The following is a 26,300-nucleotide window of genomic DNA, read 5'->3' on the forward strand; positions in this document are numbered from 1 at the left end:
AGGACCTCATCAACTAGAGGAACATTCTCTGGATGGAATCTCCCAGTGCCGCTATAACCCCATTTTACAGAGGCAAACTGGGGCTCAGTGAGGTTCAGAAGCTGGCCCAAAGCTACACAGCAAATCAGTGGCATTCTTAGCACCATGAACCCAGTCAGCTGGACACTTTCTGCTCAGCTTCCAGCTCACCCTTTAAGTTGTTTATTACAAAGAAAAAAAATGCCCTGAGTTCTCACCTGGAGAGAGCCCAGGTGACCCAGAAATCTCCGGACCCCACTTTCTGCCTGCTTGGCTTCTTTCTTGATGGAGCGACACCCCACCCCCATCCTGCCTACGCCTGCCCCCAGCCCTCCCCTCTCCCAGGCTCAGCCCCCTCCCTTCCCTGGCTGCCATTCACCCCACAGCCTGCCCCTCCCTCTGGGCCTGACCAATGTCAGGGACGGGACTGGCCACCCCCACCCCCACCAGCCTGGGCGTCGCATCTCGGCTCTGCAGCCGAGCAGAGGAGGCCACCGAAGGAGGCCACCATGAGTTGCCTGGGGTGAGTAAGGGGCCTGCCCCTCACTGGGCAAAGCCAGCGAGGGGAAGGAAAAAAAGTTATTTCTAGAGCTGAATTTTCCGCGGAGATGCTGCCTGGTGCTGAGGGATTCCTGGGGAGGTGACGGGTAGCAGCCCTGTCCGCCCCACAGTCCCCGGGGAACTTGGCAAGCTTGTCTCTCAGCTGCCAGCCTCCAGACTCAGCTGGAAGCCTCTCGGGTCCCCTCATTCCCCCTGGGTGCTGCCCGGCTTCAGTCCCTGCTCTTTCCTGGCTGCTGCTCCTCCCCCAGCGACCGCTGGCTAGGCAGTGGGTCGGAGAGGGGGTGCTCGATTTAGATCCTGGAAAGCGGGAACCCAGAGCACCTGGAGATGCCTGGCGCCTCACAGCATCCCTGGGGTGCTGCTGAGGGGGTGTGTGTGAAGCGGCGGCCTGTGTTTCCAGCGGTGTCAAGTGAGACAGGGGAAGTAGGATGGTGCTGGAGGAGGGGTGGCGCCCCGCTGGGCCATAGGGAGAGGGTTGCACTGACAGCCAGGGCTTTAGGCACCCCCGACTCCAGCATATCCCCCACGCCTCCCACCCCTGCTCTGGAAGCCTGGCTGGTTGCCAGCAGCCTCACCACACACTGGGCTGTACGGACCCGGTGGGGATTTCGGGCGTAGCACCTTCCAGACACAGCTGGAAGTGGGCATGGAGGGGACTCGGGCACAGCTAGCTGTGATTCTGAGGCTTGAGGGGCAGCTAAGAGGCAGCCCATAGCTAGCTCAGCCCGGGACAATCGGGAGGACTCCTGGGGGAGGTAACAGATGTCCGTGGCTCAGTGACTCCAAGGGTTTTGCAATATGCTGCCCTGTGGAGAGGCTGGGATAGCCCCCAAGGACAGCTTGTCAAGGCCAGGTATCGAGCCATAGATGGTAAGGGCAGTGTCACACGAGCGCATGGAATCCAGCAGTGCTTAGTTTAGGGTGGGTGGGGCACCTGGAGCCACTGTCTCCAAGGACCCCACGTGGGGGAGAGACCGGGCTTCAGGGAGAGGTTGAGCAGCCAAAGGGCAGCAGGTGAAGAAATATGTTCTCACATGTGTGTGAGTGCTGAAAACTGGACCCACCCAAACCAGAGGTGCGGCCTCTCTGAGCAGCGGTCCAAGTGGCCAAAACAGAAGCCCCTTAGGAGCGCAGGCAAGGAGCAGTGTGACCATGCTCCTCGACCAGCTGGCACAGTAGCCTCTAGTCACATGAGGCTATTCAAAACTTAATTAATATTTGATACAATTTGAAGTTTGGCTTAACCTCACAAGCAGCACTTCAAGCACTCAAAAGCCACAGCTGGATAATAGTGGCCTACTCTCTGGGCCTCGCAGACAAAGAACATGTCCAGGTTCCTTTGGCCAGCGCTGCAGTCAAGGGCGACACAGGCAACGGGTAAGCCAGGTGAGTGGGTCCAAGGGAAGCAAAAGGAATCGTCTTAGCTGGGTGTGGTACCAATGTCCATAATCTCAGCACTGATCGAAATTGAGGCAGGAGGATCACAAGTTCCAGGTCAGCCTGGGTGATTATTAAAAATTTTAATAATTTAAGTTTATCGGTACATTTTAGATATACATAATGATCACATTCATCCTGGGGAATTTATACCTGTACCCGATATATCTTGATTCTTATTTTTTCCCATTCCCCTACCCTCCCTTCAACCCCTAGCCTGGGCAATTTAGTAAAACCCTATCTCAAAGTGAAAATTTAAAAGGGCTGGGGACGTAGCTCAGTGGGAGAGCAGCCCTGGGTTCAATCCCCTAAATAAATGAATGAATCATCTTCCTTTACAATAGCAGTGAACATTGTCGCTCCACACAGAGTCTAATTTGGGTCTGTCCCCAAAGGGATTCCAGACTGATGAAGTGGTACAATGTCTTTCTAATTAGGACAGGACAGGCAGTTTGGAAAGTGTGACGTGGCCAGAAGGGAACAAGAAAGCAGTCCGTGGTGAGCTAGTTTCAGGGAATCTGAGGAGCAGGAGTGTGTGGGAAAGGGCAGTTGAGGGGAGGGTGGGAAGGAAGCAGCAGAGGTCATGAAGAAGCTGGAATTGGGAATCTTTACAGTCCCTTCACTGACAGTGCAACCTTAAGTGGGTGTATTGACCTTTACAGTTTGTCTATAAAATCAGGTTGGTCAAACACGTGTTCCATGCTGGGCGTGGTGGTGCACACCTGTAATCTCAGCACTGGGGATTTTGAGACAGGAGGATTGCAGCGAGTCTGAGGCCAGCCTGGGCTATATAGTGGGATCTAGGCCACTTTGAACTATATAGCAAGATCCTGTCTCAACACCCCTGCCCCCTCCAAAACCTTATGTGTTCCCAGCAGGATTCTTGGTAGGAAAATATATAAGTGAATTCTCCCAACCATAAGCAGAAAAGAGATTAGTTAAGAATCTGGAGAAGCCAGGGATTTAACTCAGGAGGCAGGGATTTAGCACAGTGGTGCAGCGCCTACCTTGCAAGCGTAAGGTCTTGAGTTCAATCCTCGGTACTGGGGTGGGGGGAGGATCTGGAGGTGGGGTGTCAGGACCTCTTGAACCTCCTTTGGTTTTTTTTTTTTTTTTTTTTTTGGTGCCAGGGATAGAACTCGGGGCCTTGAGCTTGCAAGGCAGGCGGCAGAACCACTGAGCTAAATCCCCGGCCCTTTTGCCTCTTCTATTTTGGTGACAAGTGTCAGGGACAGCACAATAAAGAGTTACTGAGCGACTTTTATGAGACAGTATGGGTAGAAGTGGCAGGGATATAGTATGTGCTCAATTAGTATTGGTTTCTCTTAGGGAGGGTCTCGTTTTCCCAAGAGCAAAATTTTAAAGCATGGCATTATTGATATTTCTGGCCCATTATTTCTCTGTTTTGAATGCCCCTGTGCCTATAGGATTTGTAGTAGCAGCAGCCCTGGCCTCTACCCACTAGTACACTCCACTCCTAGCTCTCATCTTGTGACAACCAAAAATATCTCCAGACAAATGTACCCTGGGGGGCAAAATTGCCCGTGGTTGAGAACTAATGCTCTGGAATGATCTTTGGCAGTGCTTTATGGTGAAGGTAGGAGCATCAGGGAAGTCTGGCTTCACTGTTTCCTGGCCCATCCCATGCTGCCTTGGGTCATGTAGGCAGCTGCAGGCCCCACCAGGGCCCTCCTTTCCCTGTGCCTGTAGGGGAGATAGTGTATCTAGACTCCATCATGAGCATTTGCACCATGCTTACTTCTCTGCAAATGATGAGTGTGAGGGACAATTTCCATAGCCCTTGGCATGCCTGGTTCTGGGCCAGTGCTGGCACAAAGCAACCAGAAATGTCTCTGTCGTGGTGGAACATCTATGGCCCTGTGGATGTCAGGGAGCTGTGCTCACTGTGAGGGCTGTCAGACATTTCTCTCTCTCTGGTAGGGCTGAGGACAAAGTGTGAGGAGGACATGACATTAGGGTGCATTGGCTCTGGCTTCCTCCTGCTGCCAGGGAGAAAGGTAGCCTTAGGAGGTCATGGCAAGGTGATGGTCTCACTGGGGCCAGGAATTGGGGGCTGTGATACAGTGTGGTGAGCAGCATGGCCTGATGGTCAGCCCTGCAGGATCCTTCCTGTGACTGACTGCAGGAACCCTAAGACTGGCCCCATGAGGGAGACAGGTCCTGGGGTTTCCGGCCTCTGTGTGTTGGCCTGTCTGGGTGGTGGATGCCTCCTGTTACAAAGGGAACTTCATGCTGATGTTCCCTATTGAGGCTGCCTCTGACCAGCCACGCCCCCATACCTTGCACTGGCTCCCCAGAATCCATCATTTGCTCCCAGATCTCAGATCCTGCCCCTCTCCAGAGCCAGGACTCTGGATCAGTGGCAATGGACTCGCAGAGCCAGGCCTTGGCTTCTGCACCTGCTGTGACTTCCAGGGAGTGGCAGGCCCAGCAGCTGGGGAGGAGTCCAGTCTTCCTACCACCTCTCTCTCCTCCTGGTTGGCTCCTCACTTCTTCTCTCCCGGCAGGACTGTCTGTCTTAGAGAGGCCCTCAATCAGCCCCTCCTTACTCACCTGGCAGTTGTCCCAGCCTGGCCCCTCTCCTCACGTCTAGCCCCAGACTGGAGCTCCCTCCTCTAAGGTTAGATTCCAGCGACTTGTCCCATGCAACGTCTTTCCCTGCGTCCCTCAAGCATTCCCTTTCCTTGGTGTATCAAAACCTTCAGGGGTCCTCCATCTCCCCTTGACTCCGTCAACCTCCGCGTGGCCCCCCGTGGCTCTGGGTGCCATCTCAGCGATTGACCATGGCCCTGAAGGGCCCTTCTCCACCCTCTTCTCCACCGGAGCTTCCCCTGGGTAGGTCAGGGGGAGTTCTTCTTGTAGGCTAACTCCTCCTGAGCCCTGGAAGCCCAGCGAGTTGGCCACCACCTCCAGAAACCCTCCCTATGCTCTGCAAAAGCCAGGCAGGGCATGCTCTGAACTGTTGGGTCTCCGCAGCAGCTGGATGTGGAGGAGAGGCCAGAGCGCTGCAGCCAGCTGAAGAGGTCGCAAGCGAGGCACCCACGGAGGGGGTAAAGCAGGGAGCCAGGAGGAGCGAGTGTGTCAGCCTGACTCCCCTCCTCCAACCCCCCCCAACTAGTTTAAGGGTTCCCTGGTGGGCGGAGAGGGATGGGGTGGGGCCTCTGACAGGGGGCGGGGCAAGGCTGGGGACCCGGACCGTTCGGGTGGGGCTGCGCGCGCTGGCCCGGCAAAGACGCGTGGAGTCGCAGCGCCCTCGCTCTGCTCGCCGGCTCGGCCACCCCCGGCCCTTTGGCACCTGGCGCGCCGCTGTCCCGACTCCAGATGGGGAAGGACCAGGGCTTCTCTCGGCACTTTAGGTAGCTTCCCCACCGCGCGCCCCCGGGAACTGTGCGCCCTGGGCGTGGCAGACTCACCTCGGGGAAGCCTGAAAGGGGTGGGGCGGGGGCATAGAGGGGCTTTCAGGCCTGGGTCGGCACCTCCTGAGCCTAGGCGGAGCCTGGGTGCTGGGGAGGTTGGAAATAAACGGGGTGTGTACAAGGGCGGTGAGGTTTGAGTGCTGGGTGCCGGGAACTCGCGCCCAGCCCGGGGAGTTGAGGGTCGGAAGGAAGAACTAAGATTGAAAAGCACTCTTCCCTTCCTGCGCTGGATGAGGGGACAGTGCCGAGGAACCAGGCTTGGGTCGGGTGCTCTGGGTGAGAATCCAGATCGTCCTGTCCCGAGTTTAGAAGGCACAACCTCTCCACAGCTGCACACCCCAGGCTGAACTACCCAGGTGAACCAGGGCACAGGGCACCCTCCCCTACCTCCACCCCCACAAGTTCGCGGGAGGATGATCAAGGGCAAGATGGAGAAGGCTGGACAGAGCCACGGAATGCAGTGGAGAGAACCCTAGGAGAGCCCCAGGGTGCAAGGTCATTGTGCTGGTCCCCCAAAGAGTCCTGGGGCCTCAGAGAGACCTGCTGGCATAGGAGGGACATGGGAGCCCTGACACCCCTTGCTGGGCTGTGGCAATCAGAGGGACAGAGAGTGAACCATCTGCAAAAGTCAGCTCAGCCCCACTGCACCTGGCTCTGCTGGACCAGCCAATTTGGAGCAGTCGGGGGCTGGGTGACTGAGCCAGGCTGAGCTGCATGGAGCATCCACGGGAGCCAGGCAGGGTGTCTGGCTCACCAGGCAGCCTTGGCTTCTGGCCCAGGCCCAAGGACGCCAAGCAGGGAGTGGGCCACTGACCTTATTCCACCTGTGCAATTGGTGACTCAGCCTGGTTCCCACCAGGGGCACCAACTTTGCCAGGGCTGGTCACCTGACCCCTGCCTGGGCTGGACTCTGGGGCTGGCTGCGTGGGGTCTATACCTTGCAGAACTGGCAGCTGGAGCCCCACATATGGGACGGACAATCTCAGGCTTGTCATCCCTCCTCTGGTGGGCATGAGGCAGGCAGACTTGGAGGGTGTGGGTAATGTGCAAAGCAGGCAGATGAAGATGTCAGGCTCTAGAGACCTTGAGTGACCATCTGAGGGAAGGAAGCTGAGGCTGCAGTTTGCGGGAATTGTTGCGGGTGGGTAGGAATGGCCACCTGGCACAGCTAAATGGGTCATTCATTCTGGTCTCCTGGTCACCTGGAGCAAACCTTGCCAGGGGGCAGGGCCAGCACACCCCCTCTGGGAAGATCTACACCCCTTCCATACCAGGCAGCTTGCTCTCCTTGCCTGCCCTTATTTATCCTACCCTCAGTGGTGGGGGGACTGTGTGGGTCACAGGGCAACCTCAGAGGGAGTGTACTTCAGCTGGCTACAAGGCCATTGCTTCCTCTCTCTCCCCCTACCCATCATGCCCTTGGCACTGGCACTTAGTACAAAGAATGGGGAAGGGAGCCTGGGGATGCTGCCAGAGAGATCTTGCTAATGTCAGAATCCCGGTGCAGGGCTGATGCTCAGGAGGCTAGGCTCTCATTCCAGCCGTGCCAGGGGCCAGCTGTACAATCCTGGAAGGTTATGGATTCCCTCTGTGCCTCAGAATCCTCTGCCTTGGATCACAGAGTCCACCAGGATATTAGCTGCTGTTGTTATGCAGAGATGTAGTTGCACTGCTGGCAGATGCACTCCTTCCAGGTGCCAGGCCCCGGTTAATTAGCGCTGTAGCTCACAACCCAGCTGCAGACCCAGCCTTCAGCGGGCTCCCTGGCTGGGGTTCACTCCAGGCTGTGACCATGGGGGGGGGGGGCGTTCCTCCCTCACCACTTCCAGGTGACCCTGGGGAGGAGGAGCCAGGGGCTCCTTTAGCTGAGCCTCAGTGTCTGGCTCACTAAATGCATGCAGGATGAAACTGAAGGGAGTACTGGGTGTGAAAGGGCAGCCCTGTTTAGCTGAGGGAACAGAGAGGGGAGCGGGTAGGGGCAACAGCCTGGGCAAAAATTTTAGAGCTTGGACTGAAGGTGACCATGTGGGATTTCTGGCAAATTCCCAGTACGCAGCTGTACTGGCCAAGGAAGCAGGCAGGAAGACAGGAGATGCCTGGGGCTTGCTCTGGAAGGGGCAAAGCGTGAGGAGAGTGAGTTGGGTAGAGGCCAGAGGAGGAAGACAGAGGCCAGGGGAGGAACTGGCCCATGGGCTGACTGTGAGGGCACTGAGGCCCCGCAGAGACTAGAGTAGTACCAGGCAGTATGATCCTGCTTTCCCGAGGGGGAGCGAGCAGGTCGCCGCGGACTTGGTGTGGCCCAGCGCAAATCCGGGCATGGAGTGGGAGACGGGGTGCCTGCTGCGGATTCCCCCGCCACCCTCGGGCAGAGTGGAGCCCGATGAAAAGGCGACTTTGGACCGCAGGCGGGACGCGGTCCGGAGGCGCGCCCCAACTCTGCGGTCCTCGCCGGCAGGATCTTCATCCCCAAGAAGCACCGGGCGCGCTTCGACGAGGTCGTGTCACAGGGCCTCCTGGGCAAGCTGTGCCGCGCCCGCCGAACCCAGGGCGCGCAGAGGCTGCGCAGGAGCCGCAGCGAGGAGCGGCCCGAGCGCCTCCTGGTGTCCACGCGCGCTAGCGCCGCGCCGCGCCGCCCGGACGAGCCGCCCCCGCGCAAAGCTGCCTCGCTGCTGGGTGGCCGCGCCGGCCCGGGGGGCGCGCGCAGGTACCCGGGGCGCGCGGGCACTGAACGCCAACCCCCTTCTGGCACAGGCTGGGGATGAGGGAGTGGGCAGAGGGCGTGGGGTGGGGAACAGAGGAGGTTAAGAGGAGTGGCCTATGGGACATCACCATCCCTGAAACGGGACCCCCTCTCCCGATTTCCACCCTGCCCCTTCTTCCTTCCCAGGACTGTCCGAGTCTACAAGGGCAATAAGAGCTTTGGCTTCACTCTACGTGGCCACGGGCCTGTCTGGATTGAGTCTGTCCTGCCTGGTAAGGACTGGGCAGTTTGTCCTAAGAGTTCCCAAAGCCCAGGACGAGGTGAAGGCCCTCTGGTAGGCCTCCCTGGTAATTCTACCCGTGCAGACTGCTGCTCACCCATGCCCCACCCCCTCCATCAGGTGCCAACCTCATGTAGCCTGTGCCCCCTGAGTGTCCCAGGGCCAGCATCTCCAAATCAACCATCTACCCAAGATGGTTGAGTCCAGAGGTCTGGGTTCTGACCTCTCTGCTCCAAGTTCACTGTCACTGCCACTGAAGTGAGCCAAGTTCTTCATCCTGACCTGTCTTTATCCACCAGAAGGGCTAGGGTCACTTCCTGGGACACCGGAGCAGCCAGAATAGAGCTGGTGCCTCCCGAGCTGAGCCCCAAACAGCATGCCCTGGGCAGAGAATCCACTGTGACCTGGCCACTTGCTGGCAGGCCAGACTCAGAGAGATGGCACGGCCTCCAGGCCTTGCCACCCTCGAACATGCTCCCCAAATCTGGATTCCCTGTCTCCTTCCAAGCAGCCTACCCCTGTTTGCTCCTGAAAGTGTGGCATCTTAAAGATAGCAGAGCCTTTCACATGCAGGAACCCTTTCCTTCCCCTTCGGCAGAGTGGAGGTGGAGGGGGACTCATTTCCATCACAGGAGGTTGCAGTGGGGCAGAAACATCTCCTGACGTTGAATTGAACTCTCCCTCCTTGTAACCAACCACCCCATAAGGTTGGGTCACCTCTCTGGGTCACCTGAGCACGATGCTCCTCTTGGTACCTCCCCATTGATACCCTTCTGCATCTCACTTTGTTTGTGAGGTGGGAAAGCACCACAGCCCCTTTGCATCATTCTGAGACCTACTGTTGATAACTCGCAGGGTGCAGTTCTTTTCAGCTGTGAGCTTCACTAAACTTTTGCCAGTAGAGCAAGGAGAAGACCCAAGGAACTGCAGTCCTTCCAGACAGGCTGTACTGGGTTAGCCAGCACTATCACTCTCTCCTTCCAATCTCAAGGCCTGCCTCGCCCAGGAAGTCTTCCTTGACTGTTCTCTTCCTCTCCAGACAATCTCCACAGCCTCAAGAGAGAACATTTCACCATCTGACCGTGTATTTTATTTAGCATTTATCATTTCCCCTACATGTTTCCAAGTCAAAGTTAGTGTGAGGACCAATAAGAGATAGAAATAAAAAATTATAGCAACCAGCCTCCCTCTGAAGCAGAGAGTGAGAATTAGTTGTTCCCATGTGTTTTGTTTTGTTTTGAATTGTTTTAGTTTTTGGATACTGGGTCTCTCTATGTAGTTCAGGCTGGCTTTGGATTCACTTGTAGCCCAAGCTGGCCTCAAACTTTCAGCAGTCCTCCTGCCTCAGCCTCCCAAATGCTGGTGTTACAGGCATGCGCCACCACACCTGACTTGTTTTTTAATTTTGATTTTGTTATCTTTGAGGTACTGAAGATTGAGCACAAGGCCTTCATACTGAGCTGCATCCCCGGCTGTTTCTTTTTTTGCGGCGGCGGGGGGGGGGGGGGCGCTGGACAGGATCTCACTAAGCCACACAGGCTGGGCTTGGACTGATAATCCTCCTGCCTCAGCCTCTCAGTGTGCTGGAGTTGCAGGCCTGTGCCATCATGCCCAGCTGTTCCCATGTGTTTTAGAATATAAATGTTACTATTACTCAGGCATGATGAGACCCACAGGTTGGAAAGATGTACTTAGAGGGGAATCCTTTATGGTCCCCAGCTGAGTCTCCTTTCTCACCTGTACAGCAGGAGAATGGCACGTGGCCCTGCCCAGCTGACCAGCACACCCTTTCTCCCGCTTCCAGGAAGCCCAGCTGACAGCGCAGCCCTCAAGTCTGGTGACCGGATCCTCTTCCTCAATGGACTGGACATGAGGTCAGAGGCTACTGGGAACATCAGAGCCCAGTGAGGAACTATCCCCCAGGACTCTTGGCCTTGGGACAGCCAAGCCAGGGTCCCAGTCTCCTCTGACCCTTTAACCCCCAGCATCCGTCATCTTCCACTGGGAACTCTTGAACCAACCCCCTCCCACCTGGCCAGGACCCCAGTTCATCCAGAAAATAATACTCCTGTTCTGTGCTGGGGACACGGAATTGAAGGGACCATCTCCATCATGCTCTGGAAGGGGAGTTCCACCTGGGGATGACATGGGCACAGCTCCTTCCATACCCAGAGGCCCAGAGCAGCAGCAAGCCAGGCTGCCTGAGGCCTGGGGCTTCTCCTGCACAGGAGATTACCGAGCAGGAGAGGCAGGGGCCTGGCTAGTCTGCCCCAGCTGCTGTGTGGCCGCTGTGCGCAGGACAGGGAGGTCTGGCTGGTGGCCGTGGACAGGGCTTACCCATCAAGCCTTCCTGGGCCATTTCTGCTTGGCAGGAACTGCTCACACGACAAAGTGGTGTCCATGCTACAGGGCAGTGGCGCGATGCCCACACTGGTGGTGGAGGAAGGGCTCGTCCCATTTGCCAGCGGTGAGACTCCCGTGCTTCCTCGGCCCACAAATATGAGATGTACCAGTCTGCAGAGCACTTTGCTCTTCCCCCAGACCTGCAGCTTCTCTTCCCAGGGCTTCCCCCAGAGGATGCTATAGAGCCACCATGTCCAGGGCTCTCCCTTCATCCTGTTCCCAGCTGCCGAGGAAACTCCCTTGGACAAGAGACTTGGTCAAACATGCCTCCTCTGCCTGTGGTCCCAGCAGACTCCGATTCTTTGGATTCCCCCAACCCATCCTCGGCGGTCACCTCCCTGCAGTGGGTGGCAGAGATCCTGCCGTCCAGCATCCGTGTCCAGGGAAGGACATTCAGCCAGCAGCTGGAGCACCTGCTCAGGCCTCCCGAGCGCTATGGTGTCTGCCGGGCTTTGGAGAGCTTCTTCCAGCACAGGTGGCCGGGCAGGATGGTGGTGGGGCTCTGTCCAGGGTGTGTCCCAGGTCCTACCCAGACTCACCATCCCGGTCTCCCCGCATGAGCCTTCTTAGCCCTTTCTCTTGGGGGAGGTTTCAGGAGCAGCTGGTACCAGACACCCCTGGGTGGGGGGGGAGGCATTGGGCTGCCCTAGGACAAACCCTGACTCTGACACATCCTAGCCATATGACCTTGGGAAAGTCACAGCCTTCTCTGGGAAGTGAGGCAGACAAGGACAGCGCGTGGGACCTCCAGGGAGCCTCGCCCGTGGGATTGGCCCTTGGGGTGAAAGTAGGGGAATCTTTCTACACCTCAGCTGCAGCAGGCTGCCTTTATCACTCCTGTCATCCCATGTCATTATCATGATCTGTGCCAAGAAGCCCTTCACTTTTCATTCCCTTTTCCTTTGCCTCCCCTCCCAACCTCCAGAGCCTTGGACATGCTAAGCAAGTGCTTTCCTGCTGAGCCACAGCCCCTGCCTTTCCATTTCTTTCTTTTTTTTTTTTTTTTTTGGTAGTGGGGATTGAACTCGGGTCCTTGCACTTGCAAAGCAGGCGGCGGAACCACTGAGCTAAATCCCCGGTCCCGTTCCAATTCTTTTGTTTAAACACACTATAGACTTGACCCATTTAAGTGTACAATTCAGAGATTTTTTTTTTTGTAAATTCACAAATATGTGCAATCGTTGGGCCAGGCATGGTGGCACATGCCTGTAATCCCAGCACTTGGGAGGCAGAGGCAGGAGGATTCCTGTGAGTTTGAGGCCAGCCTGGGCTACATAGTGAGTTCAAGGCCAAGCTGAACTACATAGTGAGACTTTGTCTCAGAAAACCAGAAACAAACAAACACACAAAAAAACCAAAAATGTGCAATTGCCGTAATTGATGGTAGAATTTCATCAAACACACAAAAAAGCCCATCCTGACCTTAAGCAACCAATAATCTACTTTCTGTCTCTGTAGATTTTCCTATTCCGGACTTTCACATGAATGGAATCATATAATATGTGGACTTTTATGTCTGGATTCTTTCACTTAGCATCATATTTTCTTTTTTATTTGTTTCTTCTTTCTTTTGTTTAGCATCATATGTTCAAAGTATGAGGTATAGTGTGTACTTCATTCTCTTCTACATCCCATAAGAATAGCTGTACCACATTTTGTCCATCCATTTGTCCAGTGATGGACATCTGGGTAATTCTAACCTCCATTCCTTTTTGGCTGTAGTTTCTCTCCCATTTATATCCACTAGTCTGGCAGGTTTACTGGGGATTTGTTTGAAGGTATTCTCTTAAAGAGTGCATTGCTATTTGATATGATGAATTTTTCTTTTACATCATTGTTGCATTGCCTTCTTCTTCTTCTCCTTCTGCTTCTCCGTCCCCCCCCCCCTTCTTCTTCTTTCTTTTTTTCCCCCTGGTACTGAGGATTGAACTCAGGATCTTGTGCTAAGGCAGGCGTGCTGCTGAGCTAAATCCCTATCCCTGTTGCATTGCCTTCTGTGTCTGACTTTTCCACCAAGTACTGTGTGTTTAGTTCCGTCCACATGTAGGTCTGTGTCCACTTAATGTATTGTTTGTAACTGCAGCCAAATTTCCATCAGTTGCAGCACTATGCACCTTTTTATTTTTGATAGTCAGGAAATTGATGCTGGAAATTGAACCCAGCATCTTCACACTGAGCTACACCCCCAGGCCTTGTTTGTTTGCTTTTAATTTTTAAGACAGGGTCTCACGAAGTTACTCAGGCTGGGCTTGTACTTGCAGTCCTCCTGCCTCAGCCCCTAAGAGTGTTGCGATTATAAGCATGCACCACCACATCCAGCTCCTTGATTTTGATCATTGTAAATATCTTATCCCATTTGTTACTCCCATTATTGTTCTGTGTGTGTCCATTATTAATGTGTCTAGGTTGTACTTCCTTGAACAAATGTCCTTGAGTTTGTCTAATCAGACTCACCGCATTTTTTGGTCTTATAACTTTGGCTCTTATAACTTTTAGTCTTATAATTTTTCTTCTTCTACATCAACAATATTCTCTTAATTTTATAATTTTACCTTTCATCCAACCAGAGTTCACTTCTATATGTGATGTTAGGTAAAGATCCAGTTCCAGAAGCTGGGTATAGTGGCGCATGCCTGTAATCCCACCACTTGGGAGGCTGAGTCAGGAGGATTGCTTCAAGTTCAAAGCCAGCCTGGGCTATATAGTGAGTTCAGTGCCAGCCTGAACTATATAACTAGACCCTGTCTCAAAAACCGAACAAAAGGGCTGGGGATTTAGCTCAGTGGTTCTGCCGCCTGCCTTGAAAGCATAAAGACCCGAGTTCAATCCCCGGTACCAAAAAACAAACAAACAAACAAACAAAAAAATCCAATTTTATTTTCCCATAGATTTCAGGAGTCAGCAATATGTTTCTATGAAAGGTCAAATACTCTAGTAAACATTTCAGGCTTTGTGGTCCTTGTGGGCCTCTATCACAACTACTCAACCCTTCCATAGTAGCTAGGAAATAGCCAGAGATAAAATATAAACAATGGCTGTGACCACATTTCAGTAAAACTTTCTAGTTGTGTGTGGTGGCGCACACCTATAATCCAGTATTTGAGAGGCTGATCTGGAAGATCGCTGTGAGTTCGAGGCCAGCCTGGGCTACATAGTGAGTTCAAGGTCAACCTGGACTACATAGTGAGACCTGTCTCAAAACAAGCAAACAAAAGACAGGTGGTGGACCAGATTTTAGGGCCCGGGCCATTGTCTGCTAGTCCGTGATACAGTGAGTCCATTTTCCCAATGCACTTTTTATGTTTTAATCTTCATAACAGCTCTGTGTGGTAGACGCTATTTTTATCCCCATTTGACAGATAAAGAAACTGAGACACAGAGAAGTTAAGTACCTTGAGCTATCTGGTAAGCAACAGAGTCAGGATTTAAAGCTGAGCAGCCTGTTTCCAGAGCCTGCCTACCCTGTCCACTGTGCTCTTTTCAGGTCGGAGCAGAGGCTAAATCCTGTGGCCTAGAGGTGCCACTTTGCCCACCCCGACACTCCTAGGCACCCCTGATTGAAGCCCCTTGCTCCTGTGCCCTCCCCAGGAACATCGACACCCTCATCATTGATGTCTACCCGGTATTGGACACACCTGCCAAGCAACTGCTTTGGCAGTTCATCTACCAGCTGCTGACCTATGAGGAGCAGGAGCTGTGCCAGGAGAAGATTGCATGCTTCCTGGGATACACAGCCATGACAGGTAAGCATCCCTTTCCCCTGGCCCCTTCTCTGCCTGTGGCTGCCAGCTGCTCGGCCTGGCAGGTAAACAGACACCTGTTCTTACCTATGAGGTCTCAAACCTGACCCTGCCACTCCCACTATAGATGTGTCAGGCAAATACACACACAGCACATTGGGGCTTGCCCCATGCTTGGCCTTGAGGATGTGCCTGCACAGCCTGACCTCATGCAGCATAACCTGAGCCTTAAGACTCCCCCTCACCTCTTGGGGTCTCAGGAGTCTCATGCACAAAATGAGAGTAATCTCAGTGGCTGTGCTGTGCACCCTGGCAGGTATAGAATGGAAAAATTCACATTGATGCCAGCACTCTGGGAAGCTAAGGCAAGAAGATTGCAAGTTCAAGCCAAGCCTGGGTAACTTAATTACTTAGTGAGACCCTGTCTCAAAATAAAAATTTAAAAAAGGACTGGGTCAGGCGTGGTGACACATGCCTTTAATTCCACCACTTGGGAGCCTGAGACATGAGGATTGCCATGAGTTTGAAGGCAGCCTGGGCTACGTAGTGAGTTCAAGCCCAGCCTGAACTACACACCAAGACCCTGTCTCAAAAAGAAAGAGAGAGAGGGGCTGGGGATTTAGCTCAGTGGTTCTGCCACCTGCCTCACAAGTGCGAGGTCCTGAGTTCGATCCCCGCTACCAAAAAAAAAAAAGAGAGAGAGAGAAAGAAAGAAAGAAGGAGAGAAAGAGAGAAAGAAAAGTTCACATGATCACTGTTTGTAGATACACCAGCCCCATGCCACCTGGATCCTGAGCATGTGGTCGGGCCATTGTGGGTGGTGGCCTCCAGCACACAGCACACACGTGCTGCCTTCCAGTGAGAGTGTGCCCCTGCGTGCCCACAAAACTATGCACTTCCTGGTTGATGCCTGGTGTCCTGGGGCCCTGCAGGGAAGGGCCCCATATTTCTGCAGATGGCTTCTCCCTCACCCTCCTTGCTTGTGGAGGCGTAAAGGACAAGAGTCCCATTTCCCCTCTACTTCCCACAGCAGAGCCTGAGCTTGAGCCTGAGCTGGATCTAGAGCCTGAGTCTGAGCTGGAACCCGAGCCCACACCAGAGCCCCAGCCTCGGATCTCCCTGAGGGCCTCTTCCATGTGCCGGCGCAGCCTCAGATCCCAGGGCCTGGAGGCCAGCCTCAGCTGTGGTAAGGCCCGGATGGAAAGTACAGCAAGTTGGAGGTAGGACTGGGGCTCAATTTTCCCACCTGCAAAATGGGCTTGGTGAGATGAGAAACTGACAGGACTAGGGGCCAGCAAGGCTGGACAGTGGCCTCTCTGGGTCTGCAGAGCTTGTTGGGTCTGGACTGGGCCTGAGCCTTAGGGCTCAGGTTTAGAAGCAGGGCATGGTGGCACATGGCTGTAATCCTAGTGCTGGGAGGCTGAGGCAGGAAAGTTGCAAGTTCAGTCCCAGCCTGGATAACTCAGTGACCCTATCTAAAAAAGGAGGGTGGGCTGGGAGTTGTAGCTCAGTGCAAGACCCTGGGTCAAAGCCCTGACACCACAAAGGAGAGAAAAAAAAAGCTCAGGTGTGGTAACTAGATCTCCATGGCAATCTCCTGGCAGGTCTCAGCGACTGCCCTGAGATGCCTCTTCCTCTGATCCCAGGCGAGCGCCAGGCAGGTGACGGCACATCCCTCCCTGAGACCCCCAACCCCAAGATGGTGAGACCTCCCTTGCCTTCTATGTGGAGTCAGTGTGGGTGGGGACTGGGTGGCCCATGGGGCAGGGCCCACCCCCCACCCCATGCCAAGGCATCCTAGGGGCTACTTCAGGCTTGAGCCAAACACCCAGACCTGGCCTCTGCTGCCCTGCTGGGGAGTCATGGGGGTAATCTGGGTTGGATGGATTCACCCATCTCCCCCAGATGTCAGCTGTCTATGCGGAGCTGGAGTCTCGACTGAACAGCAGCTTCAAGGGGAAGATGGGGACCGTGTCCAAATCCCAGGCCTCCCCCGCAGTCCCTAGCCTGGTGGGCACAGCAGGTAAGAGCTCAGGCAGCTCTGGATCCTCAGGGTGTGCTGGCCTCTGTCCTCAGGGCTGTTTATCTGAGTGTCATCCCCACCCCTGGGCACACCCCTGGAGCTTCCTTTCTCTCTGCTCTGTGGCCATGAGACTAGGTTGTGGAGGGTGCCAGAGGCCTCCATGCATGGGTAGGACTCCCTGTGGTCAGGCTTGTCCCAGCCCCTTGTCCCCTGTGGTCCTTACCCAAGCTATCTATCTGGAAAAGCAGATAACTGCCCCCAAGGAAGTTCCTGGGTTAGCTGGTGGCTCTTGGATAAACTATGAAGTGCATGCAGTGCTCCATGAATGGCCCCGGTGGGAAGATGGTTTCCTGGGTATGGGAGATGCCTCCTACCCCTTACCTGGGGCCTAAAGAAAGCCCCTCCCTCATTTGAGTTGGGTCTCTGGTGAGACTCCTGGGATCTGTTCCCAGAGGATCTGGGGTCTGCCCTGACTTGAGTTCAAGTTATTCCCTCCCTGCCACTAGCTCTGTCCTCTAGTCACCCTTAGGGAAGATGGGAAGGTCACCCAGGGTCTTCTGTGCTATGCCCAGGGAGGGAAAGGGTGGTGTCCAATACACAGAACCCACCCACTCCAGCCCCTCCCCTCCAGCCTGCTCCAAGAACCCAGGTGTTGGCTGAAGAGGGGACCTCACGCTCTATCTCCTGCATCCCCCATGCAGCGCCCAGGACCCTGTCCAGCATCTCATGGCCCAGAGAGCAGCTCTTCCCCTCCCCCTGCTACGACCCGCTGTGCTCAGGGGGCCTGGGCTCCCCCAGCAGCTCTGAATCTCACCCCTACGCCAGCCTGGACAGCAGCAGGGCGCCTTCCCCTCAGCCAGGCCCCGCACCTGCCTGCCCTGACAGCCCCCCCAGCCCGGACCTGGCCCGGCCACCCAGCCACAGGAAGCTCTTCACCTTTTCACGCCCTGTGCGGAGCCGGGACACTGATCGCTTTCTGGATGTGCTGAGTGAGCAGCTAGGCCCCCCGGTCACCATCGTGGATGATTTCCTGACGCCCGAGAATGACTATGAGGAGGTGAGCATACACGCAGGGGTGGGGCTCTGCTAGGGTAGCAGTGTGGCCGCTTCTATAAGAGGCCTGCTGCAGGCCTGAGCACGGCGGTGCACACCTGTAATCCCAGCACTCTCCAAGGCTGAGGCAGGAGGATTGCACGTTCAAGCTCAACCTGGGCCCCTTGGTAACTTAGTGAGACAATCCCCAGTACCAAGAAAAAAACCCTTCTTCCCTCCAGATCTCCCCTGTGCTAGGTCCCCACCTGCTCCTATTTGGCCTACAGTCTGTTTCAGGCTACCCTAGTCCCTGGCTGGAGCTACCCCAAGCCTTCCTAACTTCTTTCTCTATTAGAGGTCATCCTGCCCTTTGCCTGAAGCTTCCTATATACAGTGTGTCTCGGGTTACCCCTTCCTCATCCCAGGCTACCCACTCAGTCTCAGGAGAAGCCGCCAGGCTCTTCTGTCCCTTTCCCAAATGATCCCACCCTTTTCGTGAGGCTACCCCTTAGCCCATCTCTGATCAGACTGTTCCTGGTCCCAGGCTATCCTCCACCCGTCCATATTCTCCCATCTGTAGCCTCAGGTTAGCCCACCACACTGTCTTACTGCTGCCCCAAGCTCTCCCACTCCCCTCCCCAGCCTCCCTGCCACCTCACCCCACCAGCCTGCGCTGGACTCTCTGGGCATAGCCCTGCCCTGCCCTGACTCGCTCTCCCCCTAGATGAGCTTTCATGATGACCAGGGCAGCTTTGTCACCAATGAGCGGAGCAGCGCTAGCGAGTGTATCAGCAGCAGCGAAGAGGGCAGCTCCCTGACCTACTCCTCCATCTCAGATCACATCCCACCGCCGCCACTCAGCCCTCCCCCCCCACCCCTGCCTTTCCATGACCCCAAGCCCAGCTCCCGGGCCTCTGACACTCCCCGGGGCCCCCCTCAGGCCCTGGCTAAGCCCCTTACCCAACTCAGCCACCCAGTCCCACCCCCACCCCCACCCCCGCTGCCCCCACCTGTGCCCTGCGCGGCCCCCATGCTATCCCGGGGCTGGGGTCACCGGCGCAGTGAGACCAGCCACATGAGCGTCAAGCGCTTGCGGTGGGAACAGGTGGAGAACTCGGAAGGCACCATTTGGGGGCAGGTAAGTGACTGGGGGCCCTTGAGGGCCCTGATCTGAAGTGGGTGGTCTGGGCCGCAGCACTGACAAGAGCATCAGCTGGAACATTCCCTGGTCCTCTGCACCCACACAGAGGAGGGGAGGCCCAGCCCAACAGACACCCACCCATGATCTATGCTGGCACTGAAGCCAATCTGTGTCCCTAAGCCAAAGACACACTGAGGACATCTGGAAATGCCACATCCTTGAGGCCAGACTAATTCTTTAGGCTCTTAAAGGACTGGTGATCTGCTCCTCGCCTGAAAACCCAGATGACTTAGCTTCCCCTGCAGTTTCCTCCTGATCTTGGCTTTATCCCTGGGCTTGATGGAGCCAGGACAATTCTCAGAGGGGTCTTGGGCAGGGGAGGGCAGTTTAGCTGTGGTGGCTCCTCCCACTCTGAGCTTCCCATACTCTCCCACAGCTCGGGGAGGACTCTGACTATGACAAGCTGAGTGACATGGTGAAGTACCTCGACCTGGAGCTCCACTTCGGCACCCAGAAGCCTGTCAGTGAGTGGCTTGAGAGCAGGCCCTGGGGAAAGTCCAGATACCACGGCCCAGGCCATCCTGTGGCTTAGAGTCCCCAAGGGCTGCCCTGCCTGGTATTTACCTAATATGTCTCCAAGCCTTTAAGCCTTCACTTACTTTTCCTATTTCAAAGCGGAGATCGTAATAGTGGCGGGCAGTTGTTGAGTGTGCTCACCAAACACCAGATGCTCTCATTTCTAAATCAATCCCGTGACAATTTTACGCGCAGATTCCAAGATCACCTCCATTTCCTAATGAGGAAATGCAGAGAGGTTGGGTAACTTGCTCAAAGTCACACAACCAGAATAGGGTGGAGAGAAGGCATCCTCAAATACTTCTTCCAATCTCCCTCTCCCCCTCCCCCTTCTGAGTATCCCTCTGGAGTGGTTGGGTGGGGTGCCAAACAGCCAGGGTTATTGCATGTGGTTGGCGGTCTCAGCACGGAGGAGAAAGGCTTGTTCATTCAAGAATCATGTGAGGGGGGCCGGGGATTTAGCTCAGTGGTTTCGCCACCTGCTTCACAAGCACAAGGACCGGAGTTCGATCCCCAGTACCAAAAAAAAAAAAAAAGAATCATCTGAAGGATCAAGTGGTTGGTTTTCATTACTTTACCAGCTCAGTCCCTAGGCCCCAGGGGAGAGAGGGCATTTGAAGAGGCGCCAGTGGGGTCATGGACACTTCTCCCACTAAGTGCGTTGGACTAAACCTAGGCATCCACAGGTGGGAGGGTGAAGAATGAGGGGAGTCTGGACACCAGAGCTGATTTCAGACAAGGTGGTGCTTGGGGGAGGAGGGTCCCTTGGCCAAGGCTGAGCGCACACCTCTTCTGGCCCCTGCCATGGCAGCCCCAAGCTCGAGTACTCAACTGTCTGGTTTCCCTTCTAGAGCCCGTGCCCGGGCCTGAGCCCTTCAGGAAGAAGGAAGTGGTGGAGATCCTGTCCCACAAGAAAGCCTACAACACTTGTAAGAGGCCAGAGAATCCCAGGGATTCTAGGGGCAGGTGGTGCCTCCTCTCTCTGGACCACAGAGCCTTGGACCCACCTGGGTGGATGACAGAGATTAGGCTGTGGAGGCCTGGACACCTGTCGCCCGGCTGGCTGAAAGCCCCTCCAAGGCCCTATGGCTATCGAATCCCACCTGGGCACAGGTGTGGGCCTTGGCTCCACCCTGCATTGGCCCCGCCCTCTGCAAGCTCTTCCCCAGTTCTGGTCCGGCCTCCAGCCACATCCTCTGTGCCTCGATGACTTCTTCTTCGCTGTGGCCCCATCTAGTTTCTTGCTTCTCTAGGACCCCGCATTTACCCTTACATCAGTCTCAGAAGGGCTCCGGGACCACCCCCGCCTCTCCTCTAGCAGGCCCTGCCTCCTCTCTTACGTCCTCCACTGTTTCCACCCTGTAGGCCTGCCCTCGAAGCCCCGCCCTCTCTCCGGACCCCGCCCACTCCCGCCCTACCAGAGGCCACGCCCCCTTCCCGTCCCCGCCCCGGCTCACTCGGTCCCGCCCACAGCCATCCTCCTGGCGCACCTGAAGCTGAGCCCCGCAGAGCTGCGGCAGGTGCTTATGAGTATGGAGCCCCGGCGCCTGGAGCCCGCGCACCTGGCGCAGCTACTGCTCTTCGCCCCCGACGCCGACGAGGAGCAGCGCTACCAGGCCTTCCGCGAGGCACCGGGCCGCCTCAGTGAGCCCGACCAGTTCATCCTGCAGGTGCTGCGCCCGCGACCCCGCCCCCGTCAGGGGGTCCCGCTGTGGACGCGCTGCCTGTGTTTCGCGTTCCCTCGGTACTGCCACTGCGCTCGGGCCCGAGTTCCAGTTGAACACATTTGGTTTTTTTCGGTACTGGGGACTGAACCCAGGGCTTTCGCACTGGGCTACATCCTCAGAGATCACCCCACTTTTATTTTTAATTTTGAGGCAGCGTCTTGCTAACTCGCTAAATTGCCCAGTCTGGGTTGGAAATTTCGATCTTCCTCCGCCTGCCTCTCAAGTGCAAGGTCCCAAGTTCAATCCCCAGTACAAAAAAAAAAGAAAAGAAAAAGAAAGAAGTTTCGATCTTCCTGCCTCTGCTTCCCAGAGTGCTGGAATTACAGATGTTTGCCACCACGCCCAGCTAGTCTAACAATTTAAATGTCCGGTTCCATTCCGGGACAAGGTAGATGCTATGACAGCGTCCCCTAGGGACTGGGCTTACTCTTCCTAAAGGTGCACCAGGCCCAGGGACGCAGCAGAGCCTCACCCCAGGCTGGTGAGGGATGGTTGAACCCTGGTCCCGCCTTTGTGGCAGATGCTGTCAGTCCCTGAGTACAAGACGCGTCTTCGAAGCCTCCACTTCCAGGCTACCCTCCAAGAGAAGACAGAGGAGATTCGAGGCAGCCTGGAGTGCTTGCGACAGGCGTCCCTGGAGCTCAAGAACAGCCGGAAGCTCGCCAAGATCCTGGAGGTCAGGGTATATCCCCTCCCCAGTCAACTCACCCATTCCTTTTCTTGGGGTTTCCAGCCTGGAGACCCATCGTGATGCCTGGGTCTGGGTGTCTGTGAGCATATGGGCACCGTCCACCACCTGCCTTCCTTCCCACAGTTTGTGTTGGCTATGGGCAACTATCTCAATGACAGCCAGCCCAAGACCAGCAAGACCACAGGCTTCAAGATCAACTTTCTGACAGAGGTGAGAACCATTCAGGGGTAACTATGAGCTGAGTCTACCTAAGGCTTAGAAGCCAAGCCTAACTCAACTTGTGTCAGAGGGGAGGAGAGAACAAGTGACTAAGGAGGACCCTCCTCTGGGGGCAAAGTTGGCTGCACAGAGGCCAGGATGTGACTGCAGCAGGGGTGGGGATAGGGATGGCAAAGGTGGCTTCTCAGCTAAGCCTCATGATCTGAAAAAGTGGAGTAGGGGAGGAGATTTGGAAAAGTGTCAAAGGCCAGGAATTGAGCCAAGCATGGTGGCATCTGTCACCCCAACAGTCTGGGAGGTTGAGACAGGAGGATCATGAGTTTCAGCCCAGCTTGGGCAACTGGGCAATTCAGTGAGAACTGATCTGGGACATGTACCCAGGAGTCCGAGGGGGTCCATGAGGATGTATGTTGGGGGTCACTTGCAGCTGAACTCCACCAAGACGGTGGATGGAAAGTCCACCTTTCTGCACATCCTCGCCAAGTCACTGAGCCAGCACTTTCCCGAACTCCTGGGCTTTTCTCAGGACCTACCCACGGTGCCCTTGGCTGCCAAAGGTAAGCTGGGTGGATGTGCAGGGGGGCAGACTCAGGTTGTCCTGGCCTGGGAATATGGGCCCATGAGGCCTTGGTCCCCTTCCCTATAGTGAACCAACGTGCCCTGACCGGTGACCTGGCTGACCTCCATGGTACCATCAGTGAGATACAGGCTGCCTGCCAGAGCATGTCCCCTTCCAGTGAGGACAGGTTTGCTGTGGTCATGGCAGTATCCTCTGAGCTCCAATGCTGGGCCCAGGGGTGGTTGGGTAGAGCTGGTTGTGGTTCCATTGCCTGCTGCAGACTCCAGCAGAGATTCTGGACACAGGCTGTTATGTGTCCAGGAGTCTGAAAAAAATGAGGACTGTGCCTATGGCCAGGTGCTCCCCCTGGAATGCACCTGTCACGTGTCCCTGACACCAATGTATAGAGGGGTTGAATACTCAGGCAGTTTTTTTTTCAGTGCTATATATGGAACCCAGTGTCTTATACATACTAGGCAACTTTTCTACCACTGAGCTTCACCCCCAGTCCAAAGTAGGAATTTGATATCAGATTCCTCCCCATTCCTGTCAAGTAAGAGACCCAAAAGGGATCACTTACAGATCATCACTGAGCAAATACTGTGGCTATACAAGGTGCTTATCACCCTCCCCCATAGCACCCAGATTTTTACAGCTGTGGAGACCAAGGCTATTCAGGTAAGGGTTAACCTTCTGCTTTCTAGCACCCCTCAGTTCAGGGAGGCCTCCCTGCTTCCATGGGTTTGGATGGAGGTCCCCAGAGAGGGAATGGACGGCCATTCAAGGGCAGCATCTGCAGAGGAACTTGAGCTGACCAGTCAGACAGGCCTCGGTTCAAATCCTGACTCAGGCTGGCCATGGTGGGGCACACCACCTTGTGGGGGTTTTGTTTTGTTTTGTTTTGAGACAGGGTCTCACTATGCAGTTCAGGCCTTGAACTCACTATGTATCCCAGGCTGGCCTTGAACTCGTGGCGATCCTCCTGCCTCAGCCTCCTGAGTACTAGAATTACAGGTGTATGCCACCACACCAAGCCTTACACACCACCCTCTGGGAGGCTGAGGCAGAAGGATCCCAGATTCAATCCCAGGCTGGGCAATTTAGCAAGACCTCATCTCAAAATTGAATGAAAAATGGGCTGGAAATGTAGTGTGAAGGGCATGGGTTTGACCCCCAGCACTACTCCCCCCAGACATGCACACACAGGGTGGACGGGAGGCCACTGGGCAGGCTGACCCTTTCCTTAACCAAGGCCGTACAGTCCTTCCTGGAGACCGCCCAGCCCACACTGCGTGCCTTGGATGGGCTACAGCGTGAGGCCATGGAGGAGCTGGGCAAAGCACTGGCTTTCTTCGGGGAGGATTCCAAGGCCACCACCTCCGAGGCCTTCTTCGGCATCTTTGTGGAGTTCATGAGCAAGTTCGAGGTGAGCCACGGCGGAGGCCTAGGGCAGAGCCTCCTAGGGAGGTCAAGGGCAGAGGTCCCAAAAGGGGGTCCTCCCTGAAGCCCGACTAAGAAAGGGTCCCAGTGAAGTGTTCTCAGTGCTGGTGGCCTGGGGTGGGAGAAGGAGGCAGGACAGGGGTCTGAGGTCGCTCCTGACTGCCGCCCCTCCTTGTGCTCCCGCCTGCAGCGAGCGCTGAGCGACCTGCAGGCCGGGGAGGGCCCGCGCGGCTCCGGAATGACTTCGCCCCTGGCCTGGTGACGGCGGCCACGCCGCGTCCTCTGCGGCCTGAGCGAAGAGACCCACGCCGGAGAGGGCCGCGGGGACGCCGCAGAGGTCCAGGGTGCTGATCGGCGGAGCGACGGGTCTGTCCGCGGGCTGGTGGCCGCCCGCGTCTCCAGATACCTCAGCCGCCAGCGACTCCGCACTCCGGGGTGCGTGTGCAGGCACGAGCTAGGGGTGCCCGCCCCGAGGGTCCCCGGCCCCACCCGGGCTGTTCCCCGAGCTGTGCTCCGCAGGCTTCCGGCGCCAGCTCCCGGCCAACGGAATAAAGTGCTACTGTGCGCCCCGGGGATGGCGGGCTGCGGGCGGGTTGCTAAGGGATTGTAGCATCCGGGCGGCTAGGACCTGCTTTCTGAGCCTGCTGGCCCCACTAAGCCAGCACCCGGAGGCCCCTTGCCCGGCCAGGAGGAAGGCAGCGGACAGGCAGGAAAGCCTGCAGTCTGGCGCCTTGGGGACTCATTTTTGTTTTGTTTTGTTTTGTTTGTTTTGTTTGTTTTGAGACAAGGTCCCGCTGTGTATCTCAGGCTGCCCTCGAATTTGGCAGTGACGCTTCTGCCTCGGCCTCCAAGTGCTGGGATTACAAGCATACACCGTTAGGCCTGGCTTCAAGCCTGGGTCTTGGAAGGTGCTGTTGGCTGCAGCTGAGGAGGAGGCCAGGAGGAGAGCGATCGGTGAGGGATCTAGGGAAAGCTGCAGTAGAGAGACCTATTATATCAGACTGCAGGATGGAAGCACGGTTTTGTTTTGCAGGGCTGGGGATAGAACTCAGGGCTTTGCATATGTCCGGCAAGCACTGTACCAATGAGCTAGATCCCAGCACCTCAGAATTGAGGTTTTGATCCAGTGGATAAACTCAAATTCACTTTACAGGTGATCAGATCAGGGGAGGCTTGGAGCAGGGTGGGGGTCCTTAAGGTAGTGGCAGAGAGAGCAAGATGTTTAGGTGGCAGGTGAGCAGGACTTGGCCACTTGTGTTTCCTTATCTGAATGGGTGGGCTTAGGGGAAGATGACACAGTCTAGGACTTGAGTAGAATCTCAGAGGCCACTTTACGTGTATCTGGAGGTAGAGAAAGGAGTTTCCTAGTTGCCAGGAGTGAGTGGAGAAATGAGCAGGGAGCATGAGCGACTTGTTTTCAAAGTTGTTTTCTCTTGGATTTTTTCCCTCCCATCCCAATCACATGGCTAGTGTTGCTTCTGGGAAGAACTTTGGGCCCATTTGTTTCTTTCCCGTCTCCTACAGTCCTCCTCTTTGAGTCCATGTATGTACATTCTTTGTTCCCCACTCACAATCCCATGTAAAAATGTCTAAATGAAAATGTATACTTCAAGGAGAAATCTGGATATCAGGGTGTATTTCTCCTCAGCAGCTCATGCTGGATGGTTTCCAGAAGGTCCTAATTCCTGTGTCTCTGGGAAACACGTCAGGTCAGTTAAAATGCCTGTGTGAGATCTGTAGAGAGTATAGATGCCACCAGGCACGATCTCCACCCCCAGCTGGTCCCAGGGGCATTTTCCTGAAAGTTAGGAACATGTGCCTCTCCAGGAGACCCACCCTGAGCCCTCACTAAGGATTCTTCCTAATATGCCTTTTATCTGTTACCTATTTCCTCCAGCAGTGCTGTATAACAAACTGTCCTCAAACTTAGTGACTTAAAATGAATCATGAACCTGTGAATCAACAAGGCAGTTCTGGTCTGAGCTGGGCTCAGTGGCACACTCGTGCATCTGCAGTCAGTGTGGGTCTCTCTCCCATGTTTGGAGCCTTGGCTAAGAAAGTTGCACTCTGTCATCCTGCACACAAGTAGCCAAGATTCAAGCAAATATGGAGATAATCCCACTGATGATCCCTTGAGCTTAGGGTCAGGACTCTCACCATCATTCTATTGTCAGCACCAGTAACACCCACAGCTCAGATCCCAGGGAAACAGAAGCAGATGCCACTCTTAATAGGAGATATTACAAAAACCACACTGAACAGGGTGTGGCTTTAGGGATGAGCGGAGAATCAGAGCCATTTTTGCAAGCAATATA

At 55.3% G+C, this 26,300-nt stretch overlaps 1 protein-coding gene across 23 annotated transcripts; it reads left to right on the forward strand.

Annotated features, from left to right (window-relative positions):
• The first annotated feature begins 415 nt into the window (after positions 1 to 415).
• On the forward strand, positions 416 to 25,604 carry Grid2ip (Grid2 interacting protein). 23 transcript variants are annotated; one of them, XM_021254718.2, is made up of 24 exons: positions 455 to 541; positions 1,896 to 1,965; positions 4,545 to 4,657; positions 5,014 to 5,393; positions 7,909 to 8,157; positions 8,341 to 8,426; positions 10,239 to 10,308; positions 10,807 to 10,901; positions 11,129 to 11,312; positions 14,426 to 14,580; positions 15,608 to 15,763; positions 16,182 to 16,279; positions 16,483 to 16,600; positions 17,302 to 17,657; positions 18,357 to 18,770; positions 19,210 to 19,297; positions 20,201 to 20,278; positions 20,823 to 21,019; positions 21,597 to 21,752; positions 21,891 to 21,977; positions 22,414 to 22,543; positions 22,633 to 22,751; positions 23,807 to 23,971; positions 24,176 to 25,604. In XM_021254718.2, the coding sequence occupies exons 4-24, from the start codon at positions 5,359 to 5,361 to the stop codon at positions 24,245 to 24,247; spliced, it is 3,108 nt and encodes a 1,035-aa protein (XP_021110377.2). In that variant the 5' UTR covers positions 455 to 541; positions 1,896 to 1,965; positions 4,545 to 4,657; positions 5,014 to 5,358; the 3' UTR covers positions 24,248 to 25,604. The 23 variants fall into 23 exon arrangements, with proteins under 23 accessions (XP_021110382.2, XP_087052629.1, XP_087052633.1 ...); XM_021254719.2 differs by having other exon boundaries at positions 15,611 to 15,763; XM_013070624.3 differs by having other exon boundaries at positions 5,017 to 5,393.
• Positions 25,605 to 26,300: the final 696 nt, after the last annotated feature.

The sequence above is a fragment of the Heterocephalus glaber genome, unplaced genomic scaffold (genome assembly GCF_053883595.1).
Source record: "Heterocephalus glaber isolate CG9 unplaced genomic scaffold, H.glaber_assembly_v1.0 deba00001610, whole genome shotgun sequence".
In the NCBI taxonomy this organism is placed as follows: Eukaryota; Metazoa; Chordata; class Mammalia; order Rodentia; family Bathyergidae; genus Heterocephalus; species Heterocephalus glaber.

Bases quoted from the DNA above. Each gene is read 5' to 3' on its own strand.
- Grid2ip (XM_087196503.1), top strand. The intron at 10,309-10,806 runs GTCAGAGGCTAC...TCTGCTTGGCAG, and splicing joins CTCAATGGACTGGACATGAG to GAACTGCTCACACGACAAAG. The intron at 16,601-17,301 runs GTAAGAGCTCAG...TCCCCCATGCAG, and splicing joins TAGCCTGGTGGGCACAGCAG to CGCCCAGGACCCTGTCCAGC.